Raw genomic sequence first — 24,365 nt, 5'->3', positions numbered from 1 at the left:
ACACAAAGCGTATCCATGGCAACAGCCAATCCCAAGGAAGAGAGACCGGTTTTTCCCTACAGGTGCTCTAGAAGGACAAACAATCTCGATTCTAAATTGAAACGAACGCAGCATTTCAGGGACTGGATGGAGAGCTTTTTTTTACAGGTAGATTTTAATATTTAAGTAACTTTTGAAAATATTTAATAAAATGAAATTTTGTTATAATTACCCAAGTAGATGTAATCTCACTTTTAAATTGTTTAAATTGTTTCTGAGCTACATATATTTATATTTCCATCTGGTGATTTGCCCATGTATAAGGTGTTAATTCCACAAACCCTTAATCCTGAACAGTGATTTGTGGGATCTAGAAGTATGGAAGAGAAGTCAATAAGTTGTTTGCCTTCCATGACAACAGTTTTTTAAAAAAGAAAAGAAAAGAAAAAAGAAAAAATCATTAATGCCCATCAAAAACCTCTAACTGAAGGGATGCGGGTGAGAAATTTGAAAAATTATTTTCTGGAGTTATTTTACTGTAAAAATATTGGCACACAGTATTTCACTATAAAACCTTAATTTCTAAATTTATGTCATGCTATTTAATTTTAACTTAATTTATTAAGTTTTTTGTGGAGCAAATATATAGGGTACAAAATAATATTTTAATTAATAACATTTTTGACTTTAATTTTCTTTTAAAGTTTGCAAACAAGGCATTAAATTCTAAAAGGAAGTAGCCATAATTGTAAAAGGTATCTGCTATAAAATAAGCTAAAAGCAAATATTTCATTGAGCCTCTGGAAAAAAAAATAGACTACATTTCCTGGTAACAATAAACTTGAATTGCATCAACATAAGAACTAATAATATAAAGTGAGACGTTAATAGACTTCTCATATTAAAAGCACACATGTTAGTTTCCTTTTCAGGAAAAATGATTTTTAAAAATAAATTATACTTGGTTTCAGGTCTAATTAAATTCAGAGTATTTTCATTATCAAAGGCCATGCTCAAATGGAATTTGTTCTTTTTTTAAGTTTTGTTTTATTGCTGATTTATAGACTATTGAAATTATCTATTTTTTATTGCTTTTTTAGAGACAGGGTCTCCATCTGTTGCCCAGGCTGGAGTGCAGTGGTACAATTATTGCTCACTGTAGCCTCCAACTCCTGTACTCAAGTAATCCTCACGCCTTGGCCTCCCAAAGCACTGGGATTATAGGTATGAGCTACTGTGTTCGAACCTCAAACTCTTCATTTAAAATAGACTTTCATATTGTGTTGAAGTTCACATGTAAGAATCTTAAGATTAGTTTTATTTTTGATTATGAAACTATCCCGACTTCTAAAAGTTATAAATCCTTTAATAATTTCAAAATTAATTTTGAATAGTTTTCATAATCAAATAATTTTGGAAATGCCTTAGTTCCTTTCCTTCTCAAAGCTTACTTTGTCAAATATTGACAGCAAAAAAGAAAAACCCTGAAAGTTTTTCTGAAGATAAATTAATTCATGGTGATAGATCTCTTATATTGTCATGCGATTTTTTACTTTGGAAGAAAGGACAACTTTATCAATTAGTCATAATTTCACTAGAATATTACTAATCAAAAATAAACAAAAGGCAGCAGTTATCTAATACATTTGTAGATTATAAGTAAATTTAACTTGACACTATTGTTTATCAACCATGTAGCATTTAGCAGAAGTCCATTTTAATTGCACTATTCCTAGAAATGGTAACTTCAGATTGAGTATGTTGGTTTGCCTACTACCCTTTAACCTGAGTAGACTTTTGTTTCTTTTGAACATGTTAACTTCATTTCATTTAAATTTTAAAAACAATTTGTAAGTGTGGTTGATTTATAGCATATTGGCTTAACAATGCATATTTCCTTTAGAGAGTACATAATAAATATTTATTGAGAGAATGAAAGAATGAGAGATAACTGTTGGTTCTTTGTTATCTGACAAGACTAATATTCCTTTGAAAATGCTGAGTAGTGAAATCATTTTAGTTTAATAGCATTTTTCAACAACCGCTTTATTCTTCATATGGCAGCGATATAATTTAAATATCCCGTAATATCATTGTTGTGTTCAAAATAGTTGCATAGCAGGTATTTCTTTGTTTCATTTTCTTGAGGCACGGTAATTATTGAGTAAAAGTAATTTACCGTGTAGCTCGTAGTACCACATATTGTATTCTTAGGCCTCTCATTCTCTTGTTCCACTTAAAGTGTGTCTCAAGCCTTCAGATTCTCTAACTCTCTTTGTGCTCCCTCCCAGCTGCTGTCATGACCAACTACTTCACAGAAAAATGAGAATTTATGACTTTCCCACAGTTTCCATCCCATTCATCATTCTCACATGCATGACTCTTGTATAATCTTAGTATTTCTATACTGAGATATGATATAACGAGATTCTAGCCTTATGATATAACGAGATAACTAACATCTAACCAGGCACTGGGCTAAGAGCTTTACAAACATAATCTCATCTAATTTTCACAACATCTCTTTGAGGTGTGTACTATTATAATTTGCATTTACAGATGATGACACTGGGGCTTGGGAAAGTTATTGAGAGGGTGGTTTATATTTGTGGATTTAAATCTCATCTCTGCCATTTATTAACTAAGTGATCTTTGGCAAGTAATTTTGCCTTGCTGAGTCTTTCTCTCCTCATTGATGATATTGGGGATAATAGCATTTGCAAACTATCAATGATAAAGGGAATCAATTTAAATGAGACAATGTAGAATATAAGATAATGTTCAAAGTTTAATTACATCGTTTCTACAGACTACATTCCATCTTTGATTCTTTGGTTATCCCAATGCTGGCGATTCTACTTCCTACGACACCTCTCATATTGTGATTCTGTTTCCATTCCCACAGCCATTTTGCAGTCTAGACCACATTTTTCTTTTAGGAACACTAATAGTGCATTAGCTTTATAAATTACCCCCCTATCTTAAATGTCTTTTCTAATTTGGCTTCCACATTGAGGCCAGAATTACGACTCCCTATTACCTTCAGGAAAAAAAAAATCTTTAATGAAGCATATAAGATTTGTCACAATCTTTACTGAGTCTACTTCTTTAGCTTATCTTTCATCTCTTGCCACTCTGATCCATGCCTCCTTACACCTGATTGTAAAGCTTGTGAACATAGTGTTCCCTCTGTCTTGAATATTTCCTATCTCTCTCCCATTTTTGTCTAACTAGGACCTTCTTAATCTTCCTTCAAGAGTCATCTCAAAATCATCTTCTCTATGAAACTTTCCTATTTCCTTTATTTCCTGTCCCCACCTCAACCCATAATTCAGAGTCAGCCACAGGTTTTAATATTTGACTCCTTGACGTTCCCTTACTCGTTCATTTGTGTGTTCCCATCTCTTGGAACTTGGAATATAAAAACAATAACAAGAAGCAATTAGAGTTTATTAAACTAGTGAAAAATAACACCTATGAATAGATTAATTATTGTAAGTTGTCCGTTCCCATATCATCTCTGCTGTTGAGCTTTCAACATCAATTAACTAGTCAGGAACTGAACAAAATAAATGCCACACCGGGACCTTATTTAATTAAGTTAGAAACAAATTCTTTGTTATAGCAAAAGAAAATGTAGATCTTTCACACTACAAATATTTAAATAAGAACTACACTTAACTTACTGTGTATCTTTGTGTTGGCACGTCATTGTTCTCACTGACGTTGTTTCCAGTATGTGCAGCTTATGGCTGAAAAAGCCAACACATGACCATCTCATTTTACCATTCTTTGTAAACATAGTCATGGGCTTCTTTGAATCGTTGCTTGGATGCACAGTTTGTTGTGTTTTAACTTTGTAACCTTGAACCACAGTTTTGAAATTATCATAAACATCTTCCTTACCATGTTGCCTACCTTTGAGCTTACTAAATTCTCACCCCTTTTGACTTCTGTACCATGTAACACCATGATATGACACCATGATCTAGAAATGTCTTTCTCTATTGGTTTCCATGAGATCATGCCTTGATTGTCTTCTCAGTCTGTAAAAGTCGGCTTTAAAAATTCCAAATTCTTAATTGTATCATTTCATTCTCTACCATCAAACCTCTGCCCATTTCCATCTATAGACAGTCCCTCTTTTCTCTTTCATTCACACCCACAACATTGGTTCTCTATGAATGGCTTTCAAGTCTGTACAGCCTATGCTACCCATTTATCTGCACTCCATTTACAGTCCTTATGAGACATAACCCACAGATATCCTTCACCAATTCAAATTCAATCATGAAATATTGAATTTATGAATTTTTCTTCTAAACCATTTTCCCAAATTTTTAAATTTCCAGTGATTACCATTATCCTTTTATTTTCCCATCCTACATGAATCTTTCTTATTGTCTTTGATTCTTTTCCACAGTAAAGCATATTAAAGCTTAATCCAAGCTCTCTTTTTTTTCTAATTATCGTCTATAATTGGCCTTTTCTGACCAGTGAGCATTTTGTTTGGCCCTCACCCCCCTAACTATTTTCTTTTCTTTATCCTGGGTACATGGTTGCCTTCAACTGAAGCTGAGTATTGCTGTGGGACCAAGTCTGTGCTGGTGGAATATAAACAGAAGAGAAGTGTACAACTTCAACCTCACTTGCTTAAAAGATGCCTGCCTGAATTTACTCATCCCCTTCCCTTTCTGTTAGCTATAAAAGATGCCACCTGCAGCCAATTTGGAAGCCACATGTTGAACAGGCCAGAATTAGCTCCAAGTTTCTAACATGATTTCCTAGAAGTGAACCAATCACCTACTTTGAACTAAGAGATAAATAAAAGTTTATTTCTATATTTGGGTCCTTTGATAAAGCATTGCAGCTTGACCACCCTGCTAACATGCTAATTATTACCACATCAACACTCAAGTACGTGCCTTCAACATTTCACATCAGAGTTACTACAGAGATTTCTGGTTCATTAGTCTCCATTCTCTTTCTTGTTCACAGACAGGGGCCAAAACTTTGTGCCTATCTTCTCGTTCAGGCTGTGAGAGAGCGTTCCACATGTAGTAGTAAATAGAATTGGCACCAAAAATGTAGATTTATAGCATCTTTGAAATAAACTGAAATAAAAATCATGCAGTCTTTCCAACTGAGTGTCCCATCAAAACATGCCAGGCATTAGAGGAATTAAGGAATAAGACAACAGGATGGAAAGTAGAAAAACCAAATGACAGCAAGAGAATTCAAAGCATAGGTAGAAGATATAACCTGTAGTGACTCCTTAAACTGAGAAGAAGAACACTGGGAGATTTTACGAGGAAGATGGTTTACGATAAAGTAGGGAAGGTAGTACATAGACTAATGTAGACATCTCTTTTTTTCCCACTTTTCAAAGCATCCTTCAGTTCAACAAACAAATTGGTTTCTGACTAATTAGGGACAGACAAATATCTTTAAAGTAATCTTATTAAATCTGCTTCTATCATGTCAATCATGCACTATGTATATTAAAACATTGTAAACTACAGTATGTTTAAAAGTATAGTGCTAGTTAGAATTAAAACAACGAGAAGAGGAAAGACAAAATCTGGGAACATACTCAAGATTAGGTTTGAAACTTTCATCTCTACTAACCAGCACCAGAAACCAATGGAGTAGGTATTGATTTTTCCATGAAAGTTTTAGGAAAATTGGCTATCTGGAAAATAAATTTTAATGAAAGTTACTTTAGTTTTTCTATATACTGCATACCAAACTAAATTATAGATTAAGTAATTTAATTCATCTATCCATTCATGCATTCAACAAATATATATCAAGTACCTGCTGTGTGCTAAACCTAGAGGTTACAATGGTATATAAGACATACTCTCGCCACTTAAATACCCCTGACTCTCTGTGGGGAAGAAGACAGGTCAATGAGAAATTTTAGAGGCAACAAATTGGGTTAAGAGAAAGATCCCCAAACCAACACCTCAGTGAGGAGCTAATATTATTCTGAGAAGGGGGAAGGGCATGCAGAAGTGAGGAAAACTTTCCAGCCAGGGGAACAAGGTATATTAAGACTGGAAATTTTCCTGGCCATCTAATGGTTAGGATTAAAATAAAAATTTAAAAATACAATAAGACTGAAAACAAAATATCTTATACTTTTTGAAACTGCAAGAAGTTCAGTAAGGCTGCTTGACTTGTTATACAAATGTCTTCTTAGTCTTAATTGCCTAGTCAAAGCATTGAAGATATATATTTATTATTTTAAGTACAGATACTCTCTAGTAAAAAAAAATGCAGGCAAGGTACAGTTTCAAGATACCTTCAATATATCCTTTCATTTAGAGATGGAAGTATGTTATACTGATAATTGATTTGAGAAGAAAAATGTGCAAATAAAGAACATACGTAGGGAGAAATATTTAAAGTTGTGTAGAATGTTTATTAAAAAAGTTATGGTTGTCTTTTCAGAATCATCAGTATCTTGGAAGAAAAAGAATGTTAAGAAATAACAAAACAATAATTATTAAGTACTTTCTTAATCTCATTAATGGAGCTTTCTTGGTAAGAATCTTCATAATTATATAGTAAAGAAAATATAATCTATTGTATAGGCAATTACAAAAAAATAAGCATTGACTTTCTTTTTTTAGGTTCTTGGACTTTTATTCATGGGATTTGGTGCATGGCTCTTATTAGATAGAAATAATTTTTTAACAGCTTTTGGTATGTATCTATTTTTGTTTTTCTCTCAGTGAAATAGACATTCAATTTTAAACAGTTGTATACACAATTTATTCAGCAGGTGGCAGTATTTCTCTGTAATTTATTAAGTTTCCAGCATTCCCTCTTAAAGTCTTCATCAGTTCTAGAGATTTTTTAAAGGATACAAAATTACAGCTAGATAGAAGAAAAAAGTTCTAGTGTTCTATACTACTGTAGGATAACTGTAGTTAACAATAATGTATTATGTAGTCACAAATAGCTAGAAGAATATTGAATATTCCCAACACACAAAAATGATACATATTTGAGGTGACTAGACATGCTAATTACTCTGATCTGATCACCATATATATTGTATGTATCAAAACAACACCCATGAATATGTACAATTATTAGTTGTCACTTTAAAAAGAAAATTTTAAAATGCAATTTTAACCATGTAACTTTCCTATTAAAAGCTTTTATCTGACTCCCCATTGCCACTATTTACTCCTATAGCAAACATTACTAAGCATCTTCTCTCTGTCAGTCATTGCCCTAAGAGCTGAGGATATGGTAGTGAGCAAACAAAATAAAGTTCCTATCCACATGGAACTTTATTTCAGTGAAGAAGACTGAAAAACAAAATGCCTATAATTTCATCCCTGCAAACATTTTTAGTCTCATCTGACTCAAACTGTAAGTGCCAACAAAGCTGAGTTTCTTACACACCCTGTGCTGCTGGATGTCTCAGAAATGCTCCACCATTCCAACCTGGATATTTACAATGACCAATAAAGCCTATGCTCAGATGTTACCTTTTCCAGCAGCCTTGCCCAAACCTTCTAACCTTCTCCCCCAACTGGTTTAGGTGCCTCTGTTCCCAGTAGTATGCTGGCAAACATTTAACAACCAGTTCTGGAATAGAGAATATTGATTTATGACATCTGCCCATTTCCATGGTTTAAACAGTTCCTCGATGGCCAATTTCAAAGTATCAAAGTGAATTCAGTTGGTTTGCAGATTTCCTGAAAATATCACAATTGGCTTTTATGAGCCAGTACAAGCTCACTCCAGCACACCACTGCCTACACTGTTCTCCCATAACACCTCCCACATGTTTAATTCATTTATCCATCGTCCTTCTTTTTTAAAACAATTATTTGTTGAGCATTTATTGTTCTGCTGTTTGTGCCATAGCACCAAGCATTCAACAGTCAGCCTGTTGACTGGATAATATATATAATCTCTAGCACTGAGGGCTCACAGTCTAGATGGGGAAAAATAAAATACAGTTTGAAAGGGATCATATTAGCAATAAATTCAGGATGTATACATCTAACTCACACATATTAGGTTCTAAAGATTTTTGATGAATGAGTGAATACATGAATGTTTGAATACACGTTGGACATAGACGAAATCTTAGAAAAAAAATTATTCTCTCATAGAAGACAAGGAGGATAAGGGTAAAATGATCTTCTGAAATTTAAGAAATCTCTTCATGTCAGAAAAGGAAGAAAGGTTGTTTCTAAAAGTAAGAGCTGGTACATGAGGTCCAAAATTGAGAGACAGAGACAGAGAATCCTAGTGGTTTGGCAACAGCTGCTCAGAAAAACTTTTGATTGCTGTAATTATTCTTAAATAGAAAATAAATAAAATACCACTTCATATAAAATGCCACTTCATAATAAGTAATTCTGTACTTTTCACAGATGAAAATAATCGCTTCATAGTATCTATTTCTCAAATTTTGATTGGAATGGGATCTTCTACTGTTCTTTTTTGTCTATTGGGTTATATAGGAATTCACAATGAAATTAGATGGCTCCTAATTGTGGTACGTATTTCATTTCAATAGTTTAAATTTTTATCTTAGATTCTTAAGTATCTAAGTTACACAAACGAGTACTGATTTATATTAGCATTGCACTGCAGTAAAGTATGTCCTTAGAGTAATTCAAATGAAGCACACCCTCCTCCATCCAACAAAGTCACTTTTCCAGATAGGATTTTCTTAGTGCGTTTTCTATGAATTGATTCTGTACTTCAGCACATTTGTACATTTAATTTTCAACACAGAGTCAATAGGACTCTCCGTCTCCTAGGGTGAACTGCAATTCACCAAACTTAAGAATCTGAAGGCTAGAATTAGAATAAAGTGTATTCAAGTCAATGAGCAATGTAGCCTACCAGGGAAAAAGAAACATGATCTATAGTCAGCACATTTTTCTCTTTGTGGGCATGGCACGCGGAAAGGTAACTTATGTATGTATGTATTTTTTTATAATTTCAACTTTTATTGTATATTCAGGGTACATGTGCAAGTTTGTTACATGGGTATATTGCACGATGCTGAGGTTTGGAATTCGATTGATCCTGTCACCCAGCTAGTGAGTGAGCATAGTACCCAGCAGTTACTTTTCAACCTTTGCCCCACTCTTTTCCTCCCCTCTTTAATAATAGTGTCTACCATTGCCATGAAAGGTAACTTATAATTGAGATCACAAATTGTTATTTTTAAAAGAGAACTATAATTACCGAAAGAGGCAGACTGTAGCATCTGGCTTGCGCACTGTTTCTCTCGAGGCTTGTAACATTAAAAGGCAAATTATATTCCAGAGTACTGACCTGGACATGAGCCAATTACCATACATGTGGCAGTTATGGATCACAATACACACACTCAGATGAAATATAGCCTTTACATTTTTCTCTAAATCAAATTGATTTTAATTTGCAGCCAAGCAGATAGGAAGTTCAGCTGCTGTCATTTTGTCCCTTACCAGGAAGAATGCAGAGATACTCAGCTTTTATGGAGCACTGAAAGTCTGGGTGGTCACCCTGGACACTAGTTATCAGTCTATGCCAGTTACCACAAATACACTCACTTTCCCAGCTCACATGGTCCCTTCAGGTCTACTCATTCTGCTCTTTGAATGGCCATGAGTGGCAAAGGTAGGGCTGCTATTCATCCAGTATTTGCCAGTACAGGCATATCAGTGAAACCCTTTTGTGAAATATTGGTAAATAACCAGTACCTCAGTTCCATTCCTTCAGTCTTCCTTCCCTGAGGCAGTCAGACCTCCCTAGTGACACAGCAATTAGGAGGTACACCTGGCATAGGAATCAGTTGTTGCCTATTAATAATAATTTCTACTACTATTTGAATATTACCCTGGCACAGGCATTTTAGGTATGGACCCTGATTTCCCTCTGGGGTTTTACCACCTTACCAGGGCAGTGCCAGGATTCCAAGGACTATCCTCTGTTGCTCTGGAAACCCACAGACTTCCAGATTCCACCTCAAAATCTTTTTAGTTTAAGAAGAGACTTTATTCTTTCTTCTTCTCCTCCAAGGCCAACTCTCTCTTCTCAAATCTTGTCTCTCTCTCTTTCCAGGATCCTTAGCATAATTTTCTCACTGAGCTTCAGATTTTGGTTATAAAAACCAGAACAGAAATGGCTTGCAAGAAAATCTTGATTTTTTCTTCTTGTCACAAATTTCCATGTAGGCAAAGGAAATGCAGTCTACTGCTTATACAATGTAGGGGGCAGGGGATAGGAAACGAAGGGGGAAAGTAGAGGGAGTAAAACAAACATTTCCTTAGTTTCTGCCTCATATAATTCAAGTATTAATGACATCTGAATGAGAAAGCCTGATAGATGCCATCATAAGGATATACATGAACATAGGATCTGACAGATTAGGGTCTGCAACCAAGATACCACCATTCCTTTTAGACATTCTGTGGAAGGACATTGCTAATTTGGCCATTGTGACACTTTGCTATTCTCCTCTGAATTTACCAATATTTTTCTGATGAATATATCTTTCCCCGAACCAAATTAATTCACATGGTCAACTTATGGGCAAATATTATAGGCCTAAAAGCTATTCCATGTCTTGGGCTGGGCGCAGTGGCTCACGCCTGTAATCCCAGCACTTTTGGAGGCCAAGGCAGGCGGATCATGAGGTCAAGAGATCGAGACCATCCTGGCCAACATGGGGAAACTCCATCTCTACTAAAAATACAAAAAATTAGCCGGGCATGACGGCAGGTGCCTGCAATCCCAGCTACTTGGGAAGCTGAGGCAGGAGAATCGCTTGAACCCGGGAGGTGGAGGTTGCAGTGAGCCAAGATCACACCATTGCACTCCAGCCTCAGCAAAAAGAGTGAAACTCCATCCGCCACCTCCCCCCACCCACAAAAAAAGCCATTCCACGTCTTAAAGGTGATTTTACATACTCCTACTCTAATCTAAGATACCCAAGAATTTTAAAAATTGTTTCATATGCCGGGTGTGGTGGCTCACGCCTGTAATCTCAACCATTTGGGAGGCCAAGGTGTGCAGATCACCTGAGGTCAGTAGTTGGAGACCAGCCTGGCCACCATGGTGAAACCCCATCTCTACTAAAAATACAAAAATCAGCCTGGCGTGGTGGTGGGCACCGGTAATCCCAGCTACTAGGGAGGCTGAGGAACGAGAATCACTTGAACCTGGGAGGCGAAAGTTGCAGTGAGCTGAGATGGCACCACTGCACTCCAGCCTGCGCCACAGAGCGAGACTCCATCTCCAAAAAAAAAAAAAAAAAAATGCTTTCATACAATTTTTCCTGCCTCTACCAATCCCTTTTTAGTATAAGATTAAGTGAGATACTACACGTGGAAGTTAAAAATCTAAACATCTAAACAGATGTAAAGACTACATTTTTGTCTCTGAATTTTTTTTTCTCTGAAACTAGGAAACATATCTCAAGAAGAAAATTTTGGTCGGATATTTTAAAGTATTAGATGTGTAAAATATATATAATTAAATAATTTTTATCTCTGTGAGGGCCAACTAAAAAGTAAATAAATAATACAGTAAATCATTAGTACTTATATTTTGCCTAGTAAATATTCAGACCACTTTTAAAATTGTTATGAATTCTAAATCTTTTTTTTCTTTTTTTCTTTTTTCTTTTCTTTTTTTTTTTTTTTTAAGATGGAGTCTCGCTCTGTCGCTAGGCTGGAGTGCAGTGGCGCTAACTCGGCTCACTGCAACCTCTGCCTCCCGGGTTCAAGCGATTCTCCTGCCTCAGATTCCGAAGTAGCTGGAATTACAGCTGCAAGCCACCATGCCCGGCTAATTTTTGTATTTTTAGTAGAGAGGGATTTCACCATGTGGGCCAGGCTGCTCTTGAACTCCTGATCTAAAGTGATCTGCCCACCTCGGCCTCCCAACGTGCTGGGATTACAGCTGTGAGCCACTATGCCCAGCCAAATTCTAAATCTTATATATTAATATATGCTGTGTAAAAGTTGCAGTTACCAGCAGGAAATCACTTTTGTCAGACCCAGACAAAATAGAGCCAGGAAAGCCTAAAGGAGAGGAGGCTCAAGCTTACGTGTCTGAAATAAATACTGTTTCTAAGGACTTTCTGAAAACTCCCAGCTAGAGACTGTCTTCAGTTATCTCCTGCTTTTATAAGGTTTATGACTAGATATTCCTTAGGACTGCAGTAATCCAGATAAGATGTTCTTGGAAGAGCACTTGACCAGTCATGGCATCTCTACCAGTGAACTGGCAACAACTCTGGCTTTGAATCTTTAGAACCAATAAACTCTGTTTCTAAGCACTTTATGTAAATCTCGCCTGTTTTGCTACTAAATGCTTCTCTCTACCCTCTCCTCACAGAATGAACTGGTAGTTTACCATTTCATGCAATCTGGACTATAATCTTTATTTCTTATTCTTGAATAACTCAACGTATTTAGAGATAATTTTCTTTTGTGCCTTTTTTTTAGGTTGACCACAGCTATGATGAAGAAGACTAAATTGGCCATAAATTTTTTTAAAAAATTAAATAGTCTAATAAATGTAAACATTATTTTATTTGGTTTGGATACAAGTATTTTCAGTTTTCAGGAAATAGCCCAAGTGTATGTACAGAATTAAGTTTATTATTGCAGTTGCTTTTGTTATATGTTCTACTTTCTGCATAAGTTTAAATAGCACATCAGAAATTTAGTGAGTCTTTAGTTTTAGCAAAATAATGTGAGGTGAAGATAATTAAATTCACCCTATAATAGTTTTAGAACTGAATTAAGATGGCATCATCGACAACTCTGTTGGACCAAGGTGCTCATTAATTACCTTCACTTCTTTCTCTCTTGCTCTTATCCAAATGTTCATTTGTTTTTTACTTTGCCTTGCTATTTCACTAATTTCATTCATATTTGTGAAGGCAGGAAGCCTCAGCAATACCCATATGTACTTTATGGTTGCGTATTTCCAATGGTGTGTGTTTTCCCATTATTTGAGCATACAAAACATATATTAGTAGCATATAGTAGCATAGTCATCATCTCTATTTTTCTTTTGTTTTAGTATGCAGTATTGATAACATGGGCCTTTGCTGTTCAGGTTGTACTTTCGGCATTCATCGTCACAAAGAAAGAGGAGGTATGGAAAGTAAATCCTTTTCAATACATCCTGTTATTTGAAGTTTAAAGAAAATTGGATACCTTAGAGTATTGAGACCATTGATCCTACATTAAAAGCCAAAGGTAAATTTCTTTAGGGGAAAATAATATTCAATGAAAGTACTAGAGTATAGGAAAGGGCCAGGAGTCACACTGAAAAGGGTAGATAGGGGAACTTGCCTTTAACTCCGTTTGCATATGATTAGAAAGTAGCTTTAAATATCAAACAGTATTGAGGAAAAGGAGGTGGTACTGAGATTTAGGAGTTCAAATTTTTACCTTCTCCTCCTACCAACTCTGGCTACCACTACTGACCCAACAACTGTATTATGTTTTTGCAAAGAAACAAAATTAGACTCTAACTAATTTGAAATTTAGCAATTTCACTTAAACAAGACATACTGAATAATTCCTATATTTTCTACAGGTAGTGTGATGAGTGATTAATTAGAGCAAGATTTAGGTTTATCAAATTTAGTTCAAAAAAGCATATAATAAGCCTGAAAACAACTTTTGGTCAACAAAACTTACCTATTACAACCTACAGTTACTTATAATCCTTTAGGACATTTCAGTATTTCAGTTCAGTCAAGACCTGTCTTATATCACGGGAGATTAATTGTCCTATAGTAAAATGAACATATACTTGAAGTCATACAGATACGAATATGGTTAGGGATCAACAACTTGCTTATCTGTAAAATATAATGTCCTTATCTGTAAAATATAATTAATGCCTACCTACCTTACAGAGTTGTCATTAACTGACAATTTATCAAGTTTCAGTTGTAAAGTAGCTACGCAAGAGTTCTCTTACCTCATCTTAATTAATTTTGAAGGATCTCCTGATTAATTTATATGGTTCCTAGATTTTCTCTATATCTATCTATACTCTTCTGTAATGGCCAAAGTTCAAAAACAATCTTTTCTGTATGACACCATTGCCCTCCAACTTCATTCTTTACTGGACAGCTCATCGTCCAGTGCCTACTGTTAATGGCCTGGCATTTAGAACTAAAATTACTTTTCTCCACATCTAAAATGTGTGTGTGTGTGCGTGTGTGTGTGTGTGTGTGTGTGTGAGTTTTAAAGGTATGTTAGCTGCTGCAGGTAAGTTTTGGAAAGCTGTTTTGCTGGCAAAACACCAAATCCCAATCTATCATCCTCAAACATTTCAACCTCATTATAGAACATAAATATGACACATAAGAGCTATCAATATGTAAATATAGTTTATCAGTCACCCATATTTGCTTCAATGTTATGCACACACTCCTGTATCTCTCTATATATTAGAAATAAGAACTGATTAATAACTACCATGTGCCAGAGACTGTGATAAACACTATAGGCATCGTATTATTAATCCTCATAGCAACCCCTAAAGATGCACTGTAAGTCCTACTTTATAGAAGAGAAAACTGGGGCTTTGAGATGAGAAATGCTTGTTAAAGTATTTCATGGCCAAATGACAGAGCCTAGACTCAAATACTCATTAGCTGACCCCACAGCTAACAGCTTTGTTTACATCAGTTTGTCTTCTGCATTCAACCTGGATTAAGTTCTTAAGAGCCTCTAAATCTTTTATGTCATTTACAGTACCTAACTCAGTGTGGAAGATACACTAGACCTTTAATAGATGCTTACCAAATTTGAGGAAGCATAAAGGAATTTTATTTATACATTAGTCACATAGGTTACATAGGAAAGTACTTATGCATGAAATTGTCATTTATATGCACTCTGGATCTCCCAAAGAATGTTTTAGAAACGAAACGAGGCCATAAGTTTCACCCCACACACACTGCCAACAGCACTATATATCTTATTTATTCTAAATAAAAATGAACAGAGTATAAAGTAGATCTAAATTCTCCTTTTCATTATTCTAATCTTCTTAAATGTATTAAAATACAGATATATAAGTAACTAAGTAAGATTTTAGCTTACATGCCTTTTATAATTACTGTGATATTCCCACCAGTTACTTAGTTTTTATTGTCAAAGACAGCATAATTCAGTAAAAATCCTTAGACTAGTATTCAAATGATTATATTTAAAAGTCTCAGCTCCTTGTAAACAAAAGTAAATAATTAAATTCTCTGAGTGTCTGTATTCTCATTCATAAAACAGTAATAATATCTATTCTTCCTACCTTTTGGTATTATTGGGGACCAAATTAGTAATTTGTTATAAAAAATATATAAATTTGTAAATGCTTAACTTACTACGATTGTTCTACCTTTGCATTACCTAGATTTTTGAAATTGCAGAGTTTTGTCTATCCCCATCCAAATCTGATCATTTTTGTGTTAGTATTGTAGGAGAGAAAAAGTTATATCTCGTTCATCACAAGGTTCTTGGCTGAGATCCCTATAACAAAAGACAAACTAACAAACGAAAAGCATAACAAATTTACTTAACCAAAAAATAAAGACTCAAAGATCCAAGGAAATCTATTTTTGTGGACAGTCATGTGAAAGTGTGATTGGGGGACAAAAGCATATAATCTAATGGTAATAAACTGGGGGAAATTTAGCAAGGCCTGTCTGTTCAGATGCTTCTTGGCTTCTGCATATAGGACAGGACCCCTCTGGAATGAGGATCTGATGCTATACCTTCAGGGGAAATGGATCAGAGAATTCTATTATGACCTGCCTCATGGGAGAAAGGCAGGAGAAGGTCAGAAAGTGACCTTCCTGCTTCTGCAGTTTTCTCAATTTCCTTGAGCTTAAAATACTCAGCGTACCAAGGTGCTATATTTTGGAGTTGTTGTATTCTGAGCCCTGATAGTATTATGAAAGGATAATATTTAAAATTTAAAAATCATATTTTTTGTAGAAATATACAGTAGATTTCAGAAGTCAATTATTTTATTTAACATCTTAATTAATGAGGGAACCAGTACAATAGAAAACTAATTCAAAGGAGAATCCAAAGAGGACATTTATATAGGCCATCACTTAATAGATGCAAAACAGGCTTAGAGAGAGAAGGAATTAAATATAACTTCACCGAGAAAAATGTACATTTGTCCGACCAAGTATAACTTGCATAACTATAGTTTTCTAAAACTTCTAAAGTTGTAAAATAAATTATAAACCATGAAAAGTACAGTACAGACCCCCACAGAATCAAGGAATGTTGAAGTTTGCCAGAAAAAGCCTAGTGTCCATTGAAAAGACACTCAACAAACTTTTTTGGCTTATAAAAAATACTTTTACAGTTTTTTTTCTGAGAGTATGAGAAGAAATTTCCCTTAGATATGCATGAGAATAGCACATTACTTCTTCCTTAATTGTAAAATGAGCGTAATATATTCTTCCTATAGATTACGAATTGAAAAACCATATGCTTTGATATCCACTGAAAGTGTTAAAAAGTTATTTTAAACAAACAGAAAACAGAAAAATAATACTGAATATTCTCTTCATGATGGTACTCTTGAGGAACCATCAATTTCTATGAAATTTTTATGGATAAATTCCTATGAAATTTTCATTTTTAATACAATTTTCTACAGGTTCAGCAACTATGGCATGACAAAATTGATTTTGTCATTTCTGAGTATGGATCGAAAGATAAGCCTGAAGATATAACCAAGTGGACTATTCTGAATGCCTTACAGAAAACAGTAAGATGAAATTAACTAAAAAATTAGATGTCAGTGTTGACCACTGTGGGACAGAAGAGAGAATAGGTCAGGGCAGGGGATAGGGGCAGAGGAATGAGAGTTTGTTGTATTTCTTTCAAACAAACTGGGCAAAAAGGGCATTCTCCACACTTACAAATCTTGAGTTATATCCTCCTTTTGTAACTCCTATCTTCTTTTCTGTGTTAGCTGATGTGCATTTTAACTTAGTTTCACCTGGAAAAGTGCTGCTGGTCTTTTGCCAAGTGGGATAGTCTATCCTGCTGCACCTGATGGGAGATAAGTTTAAGCAGTAGTCTCTGCTGGCAACATGGTGGTTACCATTTGAGTCTGAATACCAGGATTGCTGTGCAATAGCTTTGTGGTTCTGGACAAGCAACCCTCTTAAACTCCAAGTTCCACATTCGTAAAATGGGCATACTAACCTCTACCTCTGGTTGGCAGGAATAAATGAAGTAATATATGGAATATATAGAAAGGCTTGGATCCAGTGCATAAATGCAACTCATACTCTTCAGCTAATTTTTTAAGATTATTATTTCACAGTGCAGATTTTTTCCGGACAGGTGCAGTGGAAGGGTAAAAGAAGGGTATTGTTGGCCAAATGGTTTACAGAAATAGATCAGCACCTGGAATATAGTAAGTGCCCAATTAAAAAAAGTAGCAAACATTTACATAGTCCCAGACTTTTTTGTAAGTGCTTTGCATATATTAGCTAATTCAGTCCTCCCAACCCTATAACATAGGAACTGTTATCCTCATTTTGTAGATGAAAAACTGAGAAGTTTAGTAATTTAATGAGGATTGCACAGCTAATAAGTGGCAGAACCAAGATTCAAACCCACACAATCTGGCACTAGATTCTGTACTTTTTACTGCTGTATTATATGCCTCACATGAAAAAATAGGTTTTATTCTTAGTACATACGATAACGGAAATACATTTTAAGAGAATTGAAATGTAACTACAAATACTTTTACTCATCGTCTTTTTCTCTTATGTATGTGATCCGTACATGTGTTGTGTTGTATTTTGAGACTGCATTACAACTTACAGCAGAGGAGTGAACCTTCCTATGGGCAGAAAATGATGAGGAAACAATTCTGTATATGATATCACTACTATTCGTGAAATTCCAGCTTTCAGTTCCTAGCCACTAATATAACTGAGATAATATATGTAGGTTTGCTTGTTTAAACTATCAGTAACCTAACTCTCAATCACTATTTTAGTTATCAGCATTTCCTAGAATTGTCATAGATTGTTGGTATATATTGTAAACATAGGGAGTACTAATGTTATCATTTTCCATTAAAGTTTAGAAAACAATTACTTCACCTTTCTCTTATTTCCTAAGTGACAAATACGTAAACAGATTCATATCCTCCTAACTCTGCTTGACAGGATTCCAGAATCAGCACTGCAAATGAGACATTTCTTAAAAGTTGGATCATGCTATCACTATTTTTATTATCCTCTTTTGGTTCTTTATGGTAATTTTCACACAATACAAAATTGAAAGTTAACATCTCACATTAATCCTAGAAAGGTAGATATTACCCTGCATCTCTTTTTAGGTATACCAAACATTTATGACTGCATATTCTTTAAATACAAAGAAAATTGCTATAGTTAGGAGCAAGATATGGCTCCACTGATTGTTTTATATTATGGTCCTAAGCATCATTTATACGTAAGCATATCAAGTATATCTTCTATCCTGGATAAAATTCAAATGTAATAATTCTATCCAACCACAAGCCACTAATGTGAGCAGAGATCTTTATCTATGGCTGACAACAATAATAGCGGAAACAAAGTAATGAATTAAATAAACACAAATATACTTATTTAATTCATTACATATTCATGGGGAAAAATGAATGAGTTATATTCATCACAAAAACCACTTCAATATGAATCTCATATAATTAACTGCATTTTGAACATTTTATGGTAAAATTCATATAAGCTTTTTCCTAGTTACAGTGTTGTGGCCAACATAATTACACAGACTGGATAAAGAATAAGAACAAAGAAAATTCAGGACAGGTGCCATGTTCTTGCACAAAGTCAACTTTAAGAAAATGGTTTTGTGATGAGCCACTGAATGCAACTTACCTCGAGGTAAAGATAAATCTAGGCTTCTCCAAGTATTTATAGTATTTTGTTTGTTTATTTTGCAAGTCAATTTAGAATTCTGAGCAAATTTTTATATAACAGTAATGTTGTTGACGGTGGCTACATTCTTAATCCACTTTCCTAAGTTGAACACGTAATTAGGTAATTTGTAGTGTTATTTCCAGTGTATAATACATAAAGTGAATAAATTTCCTGGGAGTATATGATTTATGTATTCTTGGAACTTGGGATATCATCAGTCTTTCTCCCCAGCCTTTCTTGAGAAGTCCTCGGAAAGAGGAGGCACTTTTGTCAAAGCCTTGGTGCATAAGATTGGAAAGGGAGCTAAAACACCAGGAGTAAAAGAATAGGCAAAAACTAAGGGAGTGAACCCCAGCAATGATGAATGTGGTGTTCAAGTAAGTGTGGCAGAAGCAAGAGTAAAGGGTTCTCTGGAGCAACTGCGATTTACAGGTGTGGGATACTGATAACTAGATTTTTCCATCCCAAGAACTGCTAATACTTTGTATAGTTTACATATTAAGCTTATTCTAATCTTAAGATGTATTGTTTCAATTGCATAATTAATTCATAAATAAATGGAACATTACTTTTTTTTTTTTTTTAAAGCATTTACTCTTTGGGAAATAACCATTTTAGGTGGTGGTATATACAGTAGTTGCCCCATCTGCAGTTTCGCATTGTGAGAGTTCAACCATTGAAAATATTAAGTGGAAAATTCCAGAAATAAACAATTCATAAGTTTTAAATTGCACACTGTTCTGGGTAGTATGAGGAAATTTTGTGTCTTCCTGCCCTGTCCCTCCTGGGACATGAGTCATCCCTCTGTCCAGTGTATTCATGCTGCGGATGCTACCCACCCTTAGTAACTTAGTAGTCACTTTCATTATAAGATCCACTGTTGAGGTATCACAGTGCCTGTGTTCAAGAACCCTTAATTTACTTAATGATGACCTCAAAGTGTAAGAATAGTGAGGCTGGCATATTGTTATAATTGTTCTATTTTATTATTAGTTATTGTTGTTAATCTCTTGTTGTGCCTAATTTATAAATTAAACTCTATTTTTTATATATATATATATATGTTTCTATAGGAAAAAATGTAATATATTTAGGGCTTGATACTGTCTGTGTTTTCAGGCCTCCACTGGGGGTATTGCTGGTGGGTAAGTGGGGAAACTACTGTATCCTGATGAATTACAATAGTCTGCAGAAGAGAAAATCTCTTTCTGAAATGTAATAAATTTCTGATTTTAATTACATGATAACATCTTAGCAACTGTAAAATTAGCAACTGAGGTGTCCTGCTGCCATACAAAGCTTTCTGGACTAAAAGTCCAGTTGCCACTTAGATATTGACTTACTATTCAGACTTTGGTAAATTACTAATCTCTGTTTACCTTTTATTTTTTGTAAAGATTTATGTATAAGATCATTTCCATCTCCATGTCCATCTGAATAACTTCTTTTTCTTAGGGTTGTGAAAATAAAATCAGTACATGGTATAATGTTAATGTGTTTACCTTAATTGGAATTAACTTTGGACTTTTAACTTCAGAGGTAAGCTTTTGTTCATATGTTAAAATGAAAAATATTAACTGTAAACTAGACTGCAGAGCAATCAGGTGGAGACCTAATCAGATAAGCTCATATAACAGAGCCAGGACTTTGAGGCTCTTTACATCCAAGAGCTGTATAGGTGATCCCTTAATCAGCCAGGTCGGGGGAGCCTATTAATAAGTGGTCATCCTGGAGGTAGTGATTTTATTACTTTGAGGTATCTAGTACCTATGTATATTTTTATCTTTCTTTCTATATGTATCTATAGATAGATCTATAGACGTATAGATATCTTTACGTGTGTGTGTGTGTGTGTATATATATGTGTGTGTGTGTGTGTGTGTGTGTGTATATATATATATATATATATATATATGTTCATCTATTGGCAGTAAGAGCACCATGTTGGGCAGTCTGCAAGTTGGCAGACTTCTGAAGTCTAGGCATATGTTTGACTTTAGTAAGATCCACTGTTCACTTATATGTTCATTCATTCAGTGTATTTGGGGGGGCATTTACTGTGTGTCATGTACTGTACTAGGTGTTGAATATACAATGAGACGCAAAATAGACACATTCCATGATCTAAAGGTGTCAACTGCAGAATTAAGTTTCAGAAGCAAGTCTATTCTTCAGTCTCAGTGAAGACTATTAAGAATAAGTGCAGGCTATGGATTCAAAGAAACTGTGAGAGTAAATAGATTGTTATAGTGGGGACTATGCCACTAAAACAAATACATAATGCATTTTTTGAGAGATAGGATAAGGATTCTGCCTTTGACTTTGTATTGATCCATGAAGCCCCTGACCTAAGTTTTCATCTCTTCAATTGGTAACAATTGTAGTCTCAGAATGGTAGTGAACCAAGACATTCTTTATACACATTAATATCATTGTTTTTAAATGTTTATTCTCTATCGTGTTCATGCTGGAATATCTTAAGACAAAACTGCAGAGGTAATATCCATGTTCCATTTTATCTTCTGCCCTTTACAAACCACCTTTCATTATCTATTAAAAAAAAGAAGCAGTTTTGTACATTTCATGACAGAATTAGAAAGATATCGAACAACAACAACAAGAAAACAATCAGCAGTTTGTTCAGGCATCTAGCTCAGTGATAGATAATGTAATTAAAACCTAAAGGTTTTTCCTTATTCTCCTCTGTACATGAACTTGGTAACAGGTGGGTTATTCTTGAAGACTCATTTTGCAGACTTCTTATTCACAACTGTATGTACCTTATTCTGAAATTTTCTCACCAGTTTTGATCCCTTTTCCCTTTACAATATGCATTTTGGTGACTATATAGTGTTAACTTTGCAAATTACTCTTATCATTGATTAAATTTTGATCTCTTATTGTTCCCTTTTCTTCTAGGTTTTCCAAGTCTCATTAACAGTTTGTTTCTTCAAACACATCAAGAATATAATCCATGCAGAAATGTGACCTTTGGATTTCAATTTGTTCAGAAGAAACCAGTTAATTCTTAAAAAATCACATTATATTATTTTATTCCAAAACCGTTTTGAATTGTATTAAATAACAGATCTATTCAAATTATTGATTATATGTAATATTGAATTACTGAATATTATAATAAAACATTCATGAAATTATATTAATTTTGTTTTTCAAAATATTAAATTCTACAGTTCAGAAGTTCACCTGCATTTAAAGGATACCATCATATATAGCAAATTCAAAACTATCAGCGTATGTTTTGAGTTTCTTTTGTAGAGAAAATACCTATATGATGTTCAGAAAATACTAATTAAGTAATCAATCATATCATGTACCTTTTATTTGCAGATCTTAAGAAAACATTACTGATTTTATAGGACATTTAAAATAAAAATCTTTTATGACACTAACAAACATCTGTACTAAATCTTCATGACACTAACATCTCTACTAAATCATTTATCTGTCTTTCCTGATAATGTTTGCAAGTGGATAATAAACTTAAAATTAGAGGCTTGGTTATACTTTTATGGAAATAACACAATATTAAAATAACAGTGAAGTTTTAACTGTAGTAAAAATAATCCATTCTAAATACTGAAATCCCATACCTTTTACTAGCTCTTTTTCTTCTCTTTTTCCTTAAATTGTATTCAATGCATGTGTATACAATTCTCTGAAGAATATAAAAATAACCTATCTGTCCTATTTTCCTAACAATGATTCTGTGAGAAAAATAAATTCTTTGAAAAGTAAAAAGTGCTATACAGATGTGAGGTACTATTGTTGTCCTTAATAGCAAAAGGCTGTCTTGACCTTGAGGACATGAAGAAAAGATAGATTAACTGAAGATCCTGCATTGCTCCAACTCCTATAGAAAGCTCACTCTCATTTACGAATTCAATCATATCTCTTTTCATCCATCTATTTAGAACATTGAAGGTTTCAGAGACTTACGGACTTTTTAATGTCAGCACAAAAGAAAATACAGTAACCATTTTCCTCAATGCATCCTTCTTTAGGTTTAGATATGTCAAGTAGATATACCTTCTATTCTTTGGGAAATATTCTGTTGGGATTTAAAACTTATCTACAAATTCTGTTTTCTCTGAAGTATGTCACAGGAACACACTGATAGCAAAAAGCTCTCTCTTAGGAATTGAAAACCGAACTATTGTTAATCAAATAAATATAGATCATTTGATTTTACATCAAAAAAGTATATAGTAGATTGCCTATTCATAGTTAATACAGTTAATTCAAAAATTATATGCACCACTGCCTGAATCAATCACCTTTATGATTCTAGGGAATATTGTTTGGAAGGAAGTTGCTTTATACCTTGAATATAATAACTACTTATTTGGCAAAATAAAATAGAGTAGATCAGAATCATGCTTCTCTTCTTAATCTTGTTTTTTTTTTTTTAAATCTGAGATAGAACATTTGGAAAGGCCTAAAAATTAATCTGGATCAGAAGTGAAACAGTGAATTAGAACCTAGGATAACACCTAATTCTGACTTTCCCTTCAAATGGTCATATCACTTACACAAACACATTTAACTTGTTCAGGCTCCCCATTTTAATTATGCTTCAAAAATCAGGGTTATTTTGAGATGGTACTATATAAGTAGAATATTTTAGAATTGTTGTAGATAAGGATGTATGCATTCAGTCAACAAGCATTTACAGAGAACATATAATACATTCACCAGTGACATTGCTAATTATTGGGATATGAAGATGAAAAGACATACAGGGCTGACTTTAGGGGCATGCAACCTGCCTTTAGAAGGCGCCCATGTAAGTAGCTTTGTAAGTAGCTGGCCCTGTCCCTGTCGTTAAACTTGCAGTCCCGTCATGCAGCCAGATATGAAAACAAATACATTTTATATATGTAATAATTTTTATAGACACCAAGAGAGGGAATGCCAGTTTGCCTTAGAGGTTCAGGGAGCACTTCTGAAAGAAAAGTCATTAATTCAGCAATTACTTATTCAGCAACTACTATATGTCCAGCACTGTACCTAGGGGTAGGGAAATGGCAGTGAATCAAACAAAACAAAATAAAAAAAAATGTTAAAAAAACATTGCCCTCATGAAGGTTACCTTCAAGTCAGGGAAACCAAACAACGAAATATAAAGTAGATATCATGTCATGGCAGGAAGTGCTATAGAGAAAAAATGAGGAAGTAGAATAAGCAGGATATGGGGGATTGTGGGGACTGCAGTTCTAAATAGGATATACAAAAAAATAAAATAAAATAAAAAAGCCTCACTGAGAAAATGACTTTTGAGTAAAGGATTGATAGAGACAAGAAAGTAAGGGGAAAGTGTGCTGTGAGCATGTTGAGTTCAAAGAAAGGCAAAAAAGCAGTGTGCCTAGTAAACAGGCTGGGGAGGAAT

General features: G+C 34.3%; 1 protein-coding gene across 1 annotated transcript; it reads left to right on the top strand.

Moving 5' to 3' along the window:
- Positions 1-98: 98 nt before the first annotated feature.
- TSPAN19 (tetraspanin 19) lies at positions 99-22,057 on the top strand. The gene is made up of 10 exons (XM_055237256.2): positions 99-147; positions 1,080-1,203; positions 6,436-6,528; positions 6,618-6,690; positions 8,385-8,509; positions 13,045-13,119; positions 16,663-16,773; positions 18,776-18,919; positions 20,411-20,494; positions 21,875-22,057. Exons 3-10 carry the CDS (start codon positions 6,463-6,465, stop codon positions 21,941-21,943), a joined length of 747 nt encoding a protein of 248 aa, XP_055093231.1. The 5' UTR covers positions 99-147; positions 1,080-1,203; positions 6,436-6,462; the 3' UTR covers positions 21,944-22,057.
- Positions 22,058-24,365: the final 2,308 nt, after the last annotated feature.

The sequence above is a fragment of the Symphalangus syndactylus genome, chromosome 13 (assembly GCF_028878055.3).
Source record: "Symphalangus syndactylus isolate Jambi chromosome 13, NHGRI_mSymSyn1-v2.1_pri, whole genome shotgun sequence".
Taxonomy (NCBI): Eukaryota; Metazoa; Chordata; class Mammalia; order Primates; family Hylobatidae; genus Symphalangus; species Symphalangus syndactylus.
The sequence above is the reverse complement of the archived record's forward strand: the minus strand, read 5'-3'. Positions and strand labels throughout refer to the sequence as shown.